Source organism: Diadema antillarum, unplaced genomic scaffold (assembly GCF_040938485.1).
Source record: "Diadema antillarum isolate AM-2024a unplaced genomic scaffold, OU_Dant_1.0 scf00000123, whole genome shotgun sequence".
Classification (NCBI taxonomy): Eukaryota; Metazoa; Echinodermata; class Echinoidea; order Diadematoida; family Diadematidae; genus Diadema; species Diadema antillarum.
In genome coordinates, this window is record NW_027271012.1 from 262,200 (window position 1) to 276,066 (window position 13,867).

The 13,867-nt window shown below is 39.2% G+C and overlaps 1 protein-coding gene across 1 annotated transcript; it reads left to right on the forward strand.

Annotated features, from left to right (window-relative positions):
• Positions 1-5,794: 5,794 nt before the first annotated feature.
• LOC139720188 (uncharacterized) lies at positions 5,795-6,700 on the forward strand. The gene has a single exon (XM_071631553.1). The coding sequence runs from the start codon at positions 5,795-5,797 to the stop codon at positions 6,698-6,700; it is 906 nt and encodes a 301-aa protein (XP_071487654.1).
• The last annotated feature ends 7,167 nt before the right edge of the window (positions 6,701-13,867 follow it).

Below are 13,867 nucleotides of genomic sequence, written 5' to 3' on the forward strand. Positions count from 1 at the left end.
TGCATATGCCGCACAGGGAATGAGCATAACCACAATGGAAATTGTAGGCCCGTGAAGCGATAGTCGCTTTTGAGTCAATAACACACACACATAAAGGGACACGACAGGGGTGATGCACCAAAGTAGATCATATCCCATACCTCCCCTTACGAAAAAGTCCTGTGGTACTCCTGTGGTAATTACCACAGGACGGTACCACAGGACAGTACCACAGGAAAGTACCACAGGACAGTACCACAGGAATTGCCCTGTGGTATTTTGGGACATACCACAGGACAGTACCACAGGAATTCCTGTGGTATTTTGGGACGTACCACAGGGCAGTACCACAGGAAATTACCACAGGACCGGTACCACAGAACAGTACCACAGGACAGTACCACAGGAATTCCTGTGGTATTTTGGGACGTACCACAGGGCAGTACCACAGGAATTCCTGTGGTATTTTGGGACGTACCATAGGGCAGTACCACAGGACTAGTACCACAGAACAGTACCACAGGAACTGTCCTGTGGTATTTTGGGACAGTACCACAGAACAGTACCACAGGTCGATCATTACCACACAGCATTACCACAGGGCAGTACCACACAGCATTTCCATGGTACCACAGGAGAGTACCACACAGGATAGATCGAAAAAAAAAAATCTGGGAGACTTTTAGCCACATTTCAAGGAATATTTCTGATAGGTGAGTGATGGATTTTAGGACAAACATGGCCCTACTTAATAACCTGTCCTACTCCTAACATATAACCTCAAACGAGAGTCTAATGGCCAAGTGCCAATCTAGTCCTATATAGATCTATATAGTCATATTCTATTCCTAGGTAGCCATCGACCCTCTCAGTACATATATATATGGCCGTCTATCCATAAAGCATTAAGGCATGGTTACTAACTCGATTATACTTTATTATCAAGATATGAAATTACACTTTCATAACAATATCTATGATATTGGGAATAACATAACATAATTAGACAATCTTTCATAAAGTTCAAAGTAAGTTCCATCATTAATACTTTGACTTTTTAAGTCATATATGTATTTTCTAAAATCTAGAGTGCTTTTTATGAATATTCATGAGCTATGTAAAAATTTGTACCACAGGAGTACCACAGGAGTACCACAGGAGTACCACAGAAGTCCTTATGAAATTTCTCATGCTTTACATCAGCACTTTCACTAAATAGGTAATACTGTAGGAGTATAGGACAGGATAAGTAATGGCAAATCAATTGTTATAATTCACAGCATAACTCATCTATCAATTGATTGAGGAATATTAATATGTGCTTTTTTGTTTGTATTTTTGTTATAAATTTCAGTTGATTCTGCCTTACAATTTTCCTGTGTGGTACTCCTGTGTGGTACTGCTGTTTGATATTCTCCTGATGTGATAGTCCTCTGGTATAAAATGTTAAGAAAAAAAAGAATATCCTGTAGCATTTTTCTGTGGTACTTACGAATTTAATTTGCTGTGTGGTACTTCTGTGTGGAATAGCACCATATTATGATTTTCCTGTGGGATTTTGGACAGTTCCTGTGGTACTCTCCTGTGGTATACATCGAAAATTACCACAGGAATTCCTGTCGTACTGTCCTGTGGTACGTCCCAAAATTCCACAGGACAATTCGTGTGGTACTGTCCTGTGGTACGTCCCAAAATACCACAGGACAAGTCATGTGGTACTGTCCTGTGGTACTATCCTGTGGTACTTTCCTGTGGTATTGTCCTGTGGTACGTCCCAAAATACCACAGGACAAGTCGTGTGGTACTGTCCTGTGGTACTATCCTGTGGTACTTTCCTGTGGTATTGTCCTGTGGTACGTCCCAAAATACCACAGGACAAGTCGTGTGGTACTGTCCTGTGGTACTATCCTGTGGTACTGTCCTGTGGTACGTCCCAAAATACCACAGGACAAGTCGTGTGGTACTATCCTGTGGTACTGTCCTGTGGTACTGCCCTGTGGTACGTCCCAAAATACCACAGGACAAGTCGTGTGGTACTGTCCTGTGGTACTATCCTGTGGTACTTTCCTGTGGTACTGCCCTGTGGTATTGTCCTGTGGTACTGCCCTGTGGTACTGTCCTGTGGTACGTCCCAAAATACCACAGGACAAGTCGTGAGGTACTGTCCTGTGGTATGTCCCAAAATACCACAGGACAATTCCTGTGGTACTGTCCTGTGGTATGTCCCAAAATACCACAGGACAAGTCGTGTGGTACTGTCCTGTGGTACTTTCCTGTGGTACTGCCCTGTGGTACTTTCCTGTGGTACTGCCCTGTGGTACTGTCCTGTGGTACTTCCTAAAATACCACAGGACGAGTCGTGTGGTACTGTCCTGTGGTACTATCCTGTGGTACTTTCCTGTGGTACTGTCCTGTGGTACTGCCCTGTGGTACGTCCCAAAATACCACAGGACAAGTCGTGTGGTACTGTCCTGTGGTACTATCCTGTGGTACTATCCTGTGGTACTGTCCTGTGGTACTGCCCTGTGGTACTGTCCTGTGGTACGTCCTAAAATACCACAGGACAAGTCGTGTGGTACTGTCCTGTGGTACTATCCTGTTGTACTTTCCTGTGGTACTGTCCTGTGGTACTATCCTGTGGTACTGTCCTGTGGTACGTCCCAAAATACCACAGGACAATTCCTGTGGTACTGTCCTGTGGTACTGTCCTGTGGTACTATCCTGTGGTACTTTCCTGTGGAACTGCCCTGTGGTACTGTCCTGTGGTACGTCCTAAAATACCACAGAACAAGTCGTGTGGTACTGTCCTGTGGTACTATCCTGTGGTACTTTCCTGTTGTACTCTCCTGTGGTACGTCCCAAAATACCACAGGACAATTCATGTGGTACTGTCCTGTGGTACTGTTGTGTGGTATACATCCCAAAATACCACACGACAATTTGTGTGTATACTGTCTTGTGGTACTGTTCTGTGGTACTTTCCTGTGGTAATGTCCTGTGGTACTGCCCTGTGGTACATCCCAGAGTACCACACGATCCTGTGACACAGTACCACACAGTTCCTGTGTTAACATATATTTGTGTGGTACATTGTGTGGTACCAACCAGTACCACAGGGAGTACCACATGAGCCTGTAAAACAGTACCACACAGTTCCTGTGGTAACATTTATTTATGTGGTACATTGTGTGGTACTGACAAGTACTACAGGGAGTACCCTACAAGCCTGTGGTACAGTACCACACAGTTCCTGTGGTAACATTACAAGTGTGTGGTACATTGTGTGGTACCGACAAGTACCACAGGGAGTACCACAGGACTTTTTTGTTAGGGTCGATGTAAGCTCATGTAAGTGGCGATCCATTTCGGCTCTTCTTCGCAATTCATTTTAGATGTGGTATATCCTATTATCGTTGTCTTCTTCACACTAATATTTCTGCGTCTTATGTGGCAATCAGAACTTGTATTTGGGAGTTGCGAGAGAATCAAACATGTTCGATTTTTCACTCTTTCCTCTCTCGCTCTCCTTCTTAGTAGCAGCCAAATCAATGAGACTAATTTTCTCCGCGAGGTCTCCGAGACGTCTCCGCAATTGCGGAGACCTGTTTGCCACCTTCCGGAGACATTCTGGAGACATCTCCGCCATAGGGAACACGTCACGGAGACGTTGCGGCGACATCTCCGCGCCATCCGCACGACAAAATAATCAGCAAATTTGGAGACGGCTCTAAAGTCACCTTTCTTATAGTGAGGGCGCGAGCCATGGGGGGGGGGGGGCTTTCGAAAGGTAGCGTCGCAGTGTCTGATTAGTTGCGGCAGTCTCTGCTACTTAAGTCTCATCTATAAGGACATTCGCTCCATACACATAAAAGATATCGCATAGTTTGGTTGAGACCTAACTTCAGCTTTCTAACTTTTGGGTGAAATAATGAGGAATGAAGTATGAAAGAAGTCACGCTCAATACCAACGAGAAGTCATAGTTAACAGATGGAACCCAAGTGCTTTGACGAAAGAAAGACCAAGTACTGTCACAGTAGGAAAAAGTTTCCCCTATCACGCATCCCAACTCATTGTATATTAACGTTTTCAACAGAAAAATGTAGAAAAACACGCTGGAACACGGAGTGGAGGACTTTTTTTTTGCGGGGGAGATCAAACACGCCAGATAAAAGAAAGAGATCTCAGACGCCTATACCATATGTGCGCATTGTGGAGAAAATATTCATGGAGACGAAACTGAAGCATCTCATTTTTATTTGCGCATTACAAATACAAAAATATATGTAAATTTTGAATCCGTTCTTAACCTGCTCTATACATAAATTTTAGTGCTTTAAGATTTTTTTTTTTTGCTTTGAAATACAGTTTGTTATTTGTTGAAACGTGAAACATTTGTCTTCCTCTCCATATAAGCCATGAGTTGCGCCGAGCATGACTTCAAAAGGAGGAGGAATGTTTGACATATTGTTAGACATCCCATTGTAATGCTTGATAACCCAAACATGATTGTGTTTGCATGAATTACAAAGAGTTGCCACTCCTATACAACACCTCTTTCGTCATACGATTTTATTGTTTCAGGCTGGTGTGGTCTGAATGCTATCTTAAGTCTATATAGGAATAAGCGTATTTGACAAGAGGAAAAGTTTGGTACATGGTACCAATTAAGTCACGATGACCTTATATATTAATACTTGCCGGGTAACATCGTTACGTTATGAGTGCTGTAGTGTCATGCAATCCTACTTAAATGTAAATTTAACTTGATTCAGTCATCAGGTGCAATGTCTGCATCATTTTGGTTAATACAGTGTAATATGACCGTTATAATAATAATTATGTTTCATTATGAGTGACCTACATCTCTACAAGTTTGTCTTTTACATGGGTCTCTCTTTTCTAATAATAATTGTTATTTTGAACACACCAAACAGTTTCATAAAATAATGGATGTCAATATGTACGTCTATATAAAAGTAGGTCCTGCATAGTTGTTGGTATGTTCTCCTTGAAATTGCATCTAAAACAAAGGAATGTGATCCCGGATATATAATTTGATTTGAACGGAATTGAAAAGATTTTAATCTCTATGCAAAACACAGTATGATTGGTTGAGACTGAAAGCTGCAAACCAGTGAATAACTATCGTGCTAAATTTCACAAGAAGGAAAAATAAACGTCGTCGCAGTAACTGGTAACGGGACTTGTGATATACTTTCACTGAGACGGGTCATAGGGAATTGATTGGCTATAAGTCTCGAATACGCTATCGCTTGTTTTCGTGACTCCAAAAATTAAACAGATTCAGATTCAGATTCAGATTTATTCAACACTTTCAGTAAAAACAAACAAACAAACAGGAGAATATAGAATATTGACAACACCATAACAAGAAAGGAATGATCACAATAAGCATCAGTACGAAAATACAATACATTTGAAAGTGTTCGGAGACAGACAGAAAGGCTATGCCTTATATAAAAGTCCTGTCCCCATACTATTTCATTCATAAAATATTAAAATATCGAATGAGTACATTTCTTTATGAGTTAATACACACATACATACGCGCGCGCGCACACACACACACTGACATATTTTACAAGAAAAAAGTTTATCACACCATTTCGGCATACTGATTTAAAATATGCAAACGACAATTAGGTAACAATTAGGATTTGTTTGTATTCTCCAATGTCTTTTGTTTGCTTTTTTTATTTACATGCATAAATTCATGACTCATTCAATGATGTTGCGTCATTTTATTTTCCTTCATAGGTTCTATCTCATCAAGGAAAAAGTAATTTTTCGAAGATGACAGATGAAATAACATCACAGGAGGCTTACTCTTTCCTACGAGATGTCTTGAAGGTGGATACACCAGAAAGAAAAATGAAAGAAGACCCAACAGGTCTTCTGCAAGAGATCGTGTCTTCATGGCATCAGTACATTCCATTCCAGACGATCACTAGTATTGCCACACCCCACGAGCAGCGTCATGTCCCAACGATTGACGATATCAAGAGAAGAATCTTTACCAGAGTAGGTGGATGCTGCTACGAAAAAAACGTGGGTTGTTACATGATTCTTCGAGCTTTGGGTTTTAATGTGGTATTGGTAGCCAGTGACATAGGTTTCAAAAGTGACCACGTTATTTTAGTGGTTGAAAACCTCACCTACCGGGGCAGCAGGCACATGGTGGACGTAGGTATAGGAGGTTATCCGACTTTTCTTCCAATAGCGCTCGATTTTAAGAAGACCTCGCCGGAATATCACCACTCGTATTTGAGGTACAAATTTGTCGTGGATGGTGACATTATAGCTCGCTTGCACAATGCTGACAGCGATCCGGCAGGCGCGGCACAGTTCCGAGACTTAGTTGTGGATGGTTGGTACCGTTTAGTTGTCATTCATCACAATGCACCAGTTGAACTTTCTGTTTTTACAGAGTCTATGAATAAAATCTACACCCAAGTTCTACCCTCCCCACCATTTTTGACGAGCCCTCGGTCTACAGCATTCCCCAACGGTCGCTTCTTGGCCATCATTGAGACCACCTTGCTCCAAGAGAATGATGAAGGAAAAGTGATAAAGACCTATCTGAAATCTCGTGACGAACTCCTTTCTGCCTACGCACGTTTCTTCCCACAGATTCCAAAGGAGATGGTTGAAGCGGCGCTGAATGACGTCAATGTCAAATTGGACTTCAATAAGGAGTAGGCCTAATGAGTTCTTGTAAGCTGGGTACATGCGTGAAAGCATGCCTGTCTTACTCTTAGTTATACAAGCTGATAAGATTTTGCCATGGTTGTCAACAGTAGTATAATGTTTATGGTGTGGTGGTATTTTTCCCACACCATGTCTACATTGATACATTTTGTTGGACTGACTGATTATGCAATGTACTATAATGTAATAATTATTATGGTCCTGTGGTCTTATACCCACTGACAGTGTGTAAAGGAAATGTTCGTATTTTTTCAACAGAGGGCGCCATCGGGGAAAGGGGAAAAGAGATTGGGCAAAGCACTCGACGTCCCGTAAAGGTTATGGCATCGTATATTGGGATGCCATGGGGGCAGTATATTGTAATTTACGATGAAGATTATTCATTTTGCAGTTTAGGTCCGACTGTTTATTCTAAAATTTGAATCTTATTGGTTTACTTTTGCAGGACTAGAAGTGAGATCATTGTGTGTTTGTTTGTCTTTAGATTGATGTACTGTGTGGTTGTGTTGGCGGCGTTGTCAGCATGCAGTATACAGCGTATCATCAAGGAATAATATTATTAGATTGTCGTTGTGTTGTTTGGATGCACTGCTGATTTGACTTTACAATTTAAGATATATTAATTTTAAAAACAAAGAAAAACAATCATAATTCAACTATATGCAAGCCTTTATGGGTTGTGCAATGCCCTTTTTCTTTTCTTAAAAAAAAGTATACTCCATTATTATTCTCATTAAATTGATTGCACAAACTGGGAACTTGATCGCCTGAAAATGAAATTGAACCCTCCAAACAAGCTCATCGGGACTATCACATGACTATCGCGTAAATTAAAATGCACGAAAATAAAATGCAATGCTCGCATTTGGAAATTGCACGCCCAAGCGTGAATTTCGTTTGACGAAATGAATTTGATTGTTCCGATTCTGTATTTGAATGCCCGAATATTTTCGTGTGGGTGCGCTGTGTGAATTTGAATGCACAGTATGAAAATGCTGGGAAAAGTCAACCTATATCAAAAACATAATATCTACTTTCCAAAATTAACGAGACAATTTTTCAAAATTAAGAAATGCAATATAAGATTCCAAATGGAATACGTAAATTGAAAAAAAAAATTGGTCGTATATTGTATATGAGAAAAGAAAGATCTGCCTTATAGGGTAAGAAAGGGGGTATACCAAGATGACGGTACTGTTTAATAGATGACTATAATGTTTCCGAATTTTCTGTAATTATTTGCTGATGTATAGCAACTGTTCCTGGGCGCGGGATTTCTGTATATTTTGGTATAATCATTTTGTGAAATTGACAGCTATCATATTTAGCTTTGTCATAATGGTTTGTGATTTCAATGATTGCACGGAAAAACGGATGTCCTTGACAGAGCAATAAGTATCAAATCAAATAAAAATGAAAATATGGTAGGCCTATTATGAAGGACAGGTAGTAGAGTGAAGCTCACAACAGCAGATTAAAAGTGGATTGAAACTCAACAATAGCCACAAGAACATTTTTGATAGGAATAGAATCGAATTGAATAGAACACAATAGTTAAAGAACAGAATGATATAGAATATGATATAATAGAGTAGAATAAGAATGAGAATAGGATAGAATAATTATTATAGAATAGAATGGACTGGAATTGAACAGAGTAGAATAGAATAAAATAGAATAAAATAAAATGAAGTAGAATAGAATAAAAAGAAATAGAATCGAATAGAAAAGAATGAGAATAGAATAGAATACTATAGAATAGAATAGAATAGAATGGAATAGAATAGAATAGAATAGAATAGAATAGAATAGAATAGAATGGAATGGAATAGAATAGAATAGAATAGAATGGAATAGAATAGAATAGAATAGAATAGAATAGAATGGAATGGAATAGAATAGAATAGAATAGAATAGAATAGAATAGAATAGAATAGAATAGAATAGAATAGAATAAAATAAAATAGAATAAAATGGAATAGAATAGAATGGAATAGAATAGAATGGAATAGAATAGAATCTGAAAAAAACCTTATCATTTACGTGCTGTCATATCATGCAACTCTTCCTTTTTTGCTTTTTTCTGGGGGAAAGTCACGTCGATCCAGCTGTCGAACTCGTAAACTTTATTTACCATAAGGTCTCTAACTTCTTCAAGCTCTGTTTGTTGAATTAATTGCTTTAGCTTATTTTGAATCATATTGTTGCCTGTAAAAGACTGTATAACTTGCGATGACCTGATGCTTTGTATTTGCTTTACGTCTAAGGTGATCAAACAGGCCTACACTGAGTAAATCAAATCTCTTCAGTAGTCACGTGGTTACGCTCCTTGAATTCCGTTTATAATTTGCCAATACTGGCCACTAGAGTTGACCTATGCTTATATAGGCAGCCTGCCTGTGTATAAATTTGGTGTCGCTATGAATATAGAAAGCGTGATATGAGATGTTAATAAGGAGGGTATCTCACAACTGCTGAACAAGTAAATCAAAGATTGCATAATAAATTGTGTTTCTTACCCATATTAAACTGTGATTCACATGACTCGTCAGCCGTTGAAAAAGGAAAAAAAGGTGACAATAAAAATTTCACTTGAGATAGCTAATGACCATGAATTGATCTATCCAGTCTAAGCTTTTCCAGCTTTTCCTGAATTTAAATTGTGATATATAGCAACAAAATGTTTGGTTAATACTTACATATTATTTCACGTGAATATTGACATGTACTGCTGATAGCGAATATCTTGCCACTGGACTCAGATGAGAAATGCATGGTTCGGACAATAGTGGATTGGGCAGTTTGGTCGTGGGAGACGCATTATAGCGCTGGCAGGTGTTTGTGTGTGTGTGTGTGTGTGTGTGTGTGTGTGTGTGTGTGTGTGTGTGTGTGTGCAAGAGCGTTTATGCCATGGCTGTGCATTTACTTATTTATCTATACATCTGTCTCTATCATCGACCTATCTATCTGTCTATCTATACAATTATCTAGCCCCTATCTGTCTATAAATCTCTTTGTCCTTCTATATCAATCTATCTATTCATTTATCTATCTATCTATCTATCTATCTATCTATCTATCTATCTATCTATTTCTACTCTGTTGTCACCCGATATAAGTATAGTGGTCTTCCTTGGGTGGGGCCCTGAATAATATTGATACATAGCGAAATGTATACTATACAGAAGAAAACAGTACCTGAGGTGTGAAAGCACCAACTATACAGACTGGCATGTTGTCTTTTGAAGAGAAACCATACAGACAACACTTTACTGATATCAGGGAGGCGAGAAGAAACCTCCTGCTTATATGCATTTGCTCATGTGGAATCAAGCTGAAGCTTTTTAAACAATGTATCTTGCTGTCTATGAGCTAATAATGGGCTATACAAGGTCGCCGTACTACAGTCTCACGTTTTCCATTAACACAGCATCAACTTTAATCACACATTCCATATCTATTCATGATAGAGATCGAAAAAGTAGGAGACAAAAAAATGAGAGATTAAAGGACAAGTCCACCTTCATGTACATGTGGATTGAGAGAATGCAGCAATATTAGTAGAACACATCAGTCAAAGTTTGAGGAAAATTGGACAATCCGTTCAAAAGTTACGAATATTTTAAGTATCTGCGCAGTTACTGCTGGAAGAGAAGACTACTACAGTGTATGATGTCACATGCGTACAACTATAAGGAAAATAAAAAGAGAATTTCACAAAACTTTACTTTTTGAATAAAGCGCACATTTCTTCGACTTGCTACTGACGTATGTTAAGCGTAATATTATACCCCCTGCCTTCTGAAAGAGAGAAGTCGAGTGTTCTTTTGTTATGCGAAAAAAAAATGGAAATATGTTGAATTTTCTTTATTCTTTCTTTATATCGTTGTACTCATGTGACATCACAAGCTATAGTCGTCTGTTCATCCAGCCGTGACTGAGCAGAAACTTCAAAAATTCATAACTTTTTAACGGATTGTCCGATTTTGCTCAAGCTCTCACTGATGTGTTCTACTTATATTGCTGCATTCACTCAACCCACATGTCTATGAAGGTGAACTTGTCTTCTAACGCGTTTCTGACACGGCAACACAATAGAGCTGGATCTATACGCAGTTTATACACGTTTTTTATAGGCCTTATCATTACACGCAGTGCGGCTTCATGCAGTGAAAATGTTGCAAATCCTAAGAATTACCAAGTTACGATTTGCAATATACTGGGATTGAAGAGAGCTTAAGAAATTGATAAATCGGAAGAAAAATCTTAGGTTCCGTGGATTTAACTGTATTTTGACTTTATAAGGCTTTGACTTTCATAAGACAGATTTCAATACGTTTTACTTCACGCAATAACTCAATAATTTTAAACAAGACTCTATACCTAATCTATTGAAGGCTACATCAATTTACAAGTTTCTTTTTGTTCTCTGATTCACAGTAAGGGCGTTCCCAGCAGGTTCAGCGCACTCATGATTATACGATAGCATTTTAGGCCTGGCGCAGCTGCCTGCATGTGACCCTCCACACACACACACACACACACACACACACACACACACCAGTGGCGGATCTACAAAGGGGTTAGGGCGTTTAAACCCCCTCCTCAGGCTGCCAAGTAAGGGAAAAAATAGAACACAAACAAGCAACAAATAACTAAACAATTATTTTAAGACCAAAATAAACATAAAAGTACTTTTTTGTCTAAAAGTTGTCAATTTCACAATTGAAAATATAAAATTTAGCCCCTAACGGGACGAAAATCATAATACACTAACAATACAAATTATTATATCTATACACTAATACTTACTAATGAGTAAATTTAGTATAGGCTTAAGTCAAGATGGTAGCCTCATACGTGTCCTCCTCGAGTGTGCCCCGTGGAACAACTTTAGTAAACCCTACATTTTTCCTTTTCTTCTTGGCTTTCTAGAAATATAAGAATGATTTTTATTACTCGAGCAATGCGATTACGTTTTAGCTTTTAATGAATACATTTCAGACGAATGGAAAAGTATACTTGTAGCAAAATGAATAGTTTGCATAAGTTATAAACATATACATAGTCCTTCGAATTGATATTTTTACTATGTTTAATTCGTTAGAAAGTTGATATTTAAATGCTCTATAAAGGCGACATTTACACTCTGTTTTTACAAAAAGTCCCTACGGTGGGAAGGAGTATTCCCCTCCCACACCCTTCCACGCTCGGTCGCTGCGCTCCCTCGCCGAGGATCTCACACCGTCACATAACATAAAGTACCCCGTATGTTATAATCATTTATAGTCCTTCGCAATGATTCTTTCCACTGTTTAATTTTAAGAAATTTGCATTTAAATGCTCTATATAAACGCGGCTTTTGTACTCCGTTTTTAGAAAAAGTCCCTACCGTGGTACCCCTGCTCGGTTGCTTCGTTCCCTCGCCGAGGAACTCACACCGTCATATGAATGTGCCCCCGTCGAGATTTTGCCCCCCCCCCCCCCAAAAAAAAAAAAAAAAAAAAAAGAAGAAAGCAGTGTTCCAGTGTGCAATCCTCCACCCCCCCCCCCCAATTATTTGGGGGAAAAAAATTTTAAAATAGATCATGGAAGTATGCTTACAATCGCAAGCTGGTAACCTCGCAATACCCAGCTCAGCCACTAAAGCCCCCTCCTTGGAATAAAGCTAGATCCGCCCCTGCACACATACTTCGATATGCCTACAATAGATATAGATAATTATATGACTGAAATTGGTGTTAAACTTTTAATCTCAATACAAAATATTTAATCCGGAATTTTCAGCTGTCAGTGTTACAGCCTTCATCAGCGGAATGACCCGTTTTTGCCTTGATCACGTGACGGTCAATGGTTGAATTTCCAATGTATACAGATTAGCCTTTGCTCTGATAATGCCTTTATGTAAACACCTGACCAATACCAGTCACGCTCCACATCGCCCATATTATAATACTGTGTGGACCCCTCTGAAAACCAGCCTTAGGCTGACGAGGGTGTTCAACCCCATGAGTGGAAAATGAAAATTGAATTGAATTGAATTGGGTCGTCTCCTATCATTGCTACCTGCCACACAATGTCCATTCACACGACCAAATACGGAACCCTGCTTGAGCACCGTTAACCGTTAACGCCACGAAGAGGTACCAGGTAACCTTTTCCACCACTTCACGTGCTTTATATGAATGTGAACCTATAGGTAAGAAAGTGTGATTTTAAGGAAGTATGAATACAAAAAATTGTGTGCATATCATTATGTTAACGTGTGTGAATACACCTATCATACGCCTATAATACAGTTAATTTCTAGATACTTGGGCAAGAGCTGAAACAGAGTTACAATTGCAGGTGTACTTCAATCATGGTTGCTTTATCTGGTACACTGTAATTTGTATATTCAAGTACGTAGTAATTTTCGTTTTGTGTGTACTCGTAGATGCCGCAAAGGTAGGCCCGTGAAGGGGTACCGGTAGTTGCTTTTGAGCCAATACTTTACACACATATAGGGGTATGACAAGGATGTTGAATCGAAGTTAGATAGATCCTCAAAGTGGTAAGTCTACTTCTGAGCTCATGGGGGTGTCGATCCATTAGAGCTCTTGTTCGCAATAAACTCTAGATATGGTATATCTTATAATACGTATAGTACCTTCACATATATTTCTGCGCCTTAATGTGGCAAGCAGAACTAGTCTTGTATTCGAACTTTCGAGTAATATGTAAATTAGTGGCAGCATAGATATAATGAGTAATGTGTGGTTATTCTATCACAACCGGTTTCCTCATATGGAAGTTCATAGTTGAATCTTTATATTTGCACAATGCTTTCAAAGACAGTCTTTTTGTCCACACGCTGTCAAAATCGGTAAAAGTCGCATTTTGGTATTTATAAAGCATCGCTTTGGTTGGGCAGGAAAAAGTGTATGAATTAACGATCATAGTGGACCGCAACAAGCCCCAATCGGCAGATCAGCGACCATAACTTGGTAAGAAAGGAGTTTTCGATGCAGGGCATCGAAAACCTAACCGGCCAAAATCGATCGCCAAACACTGACAACCATCTGCCGACTTAAGGGGAAAAAAACATCTACAATCTCAGCACAACTCTGCTTCAAGTCGCGACCAAGTCTTCAATTTTTAAACATGTTCAAAAATGTG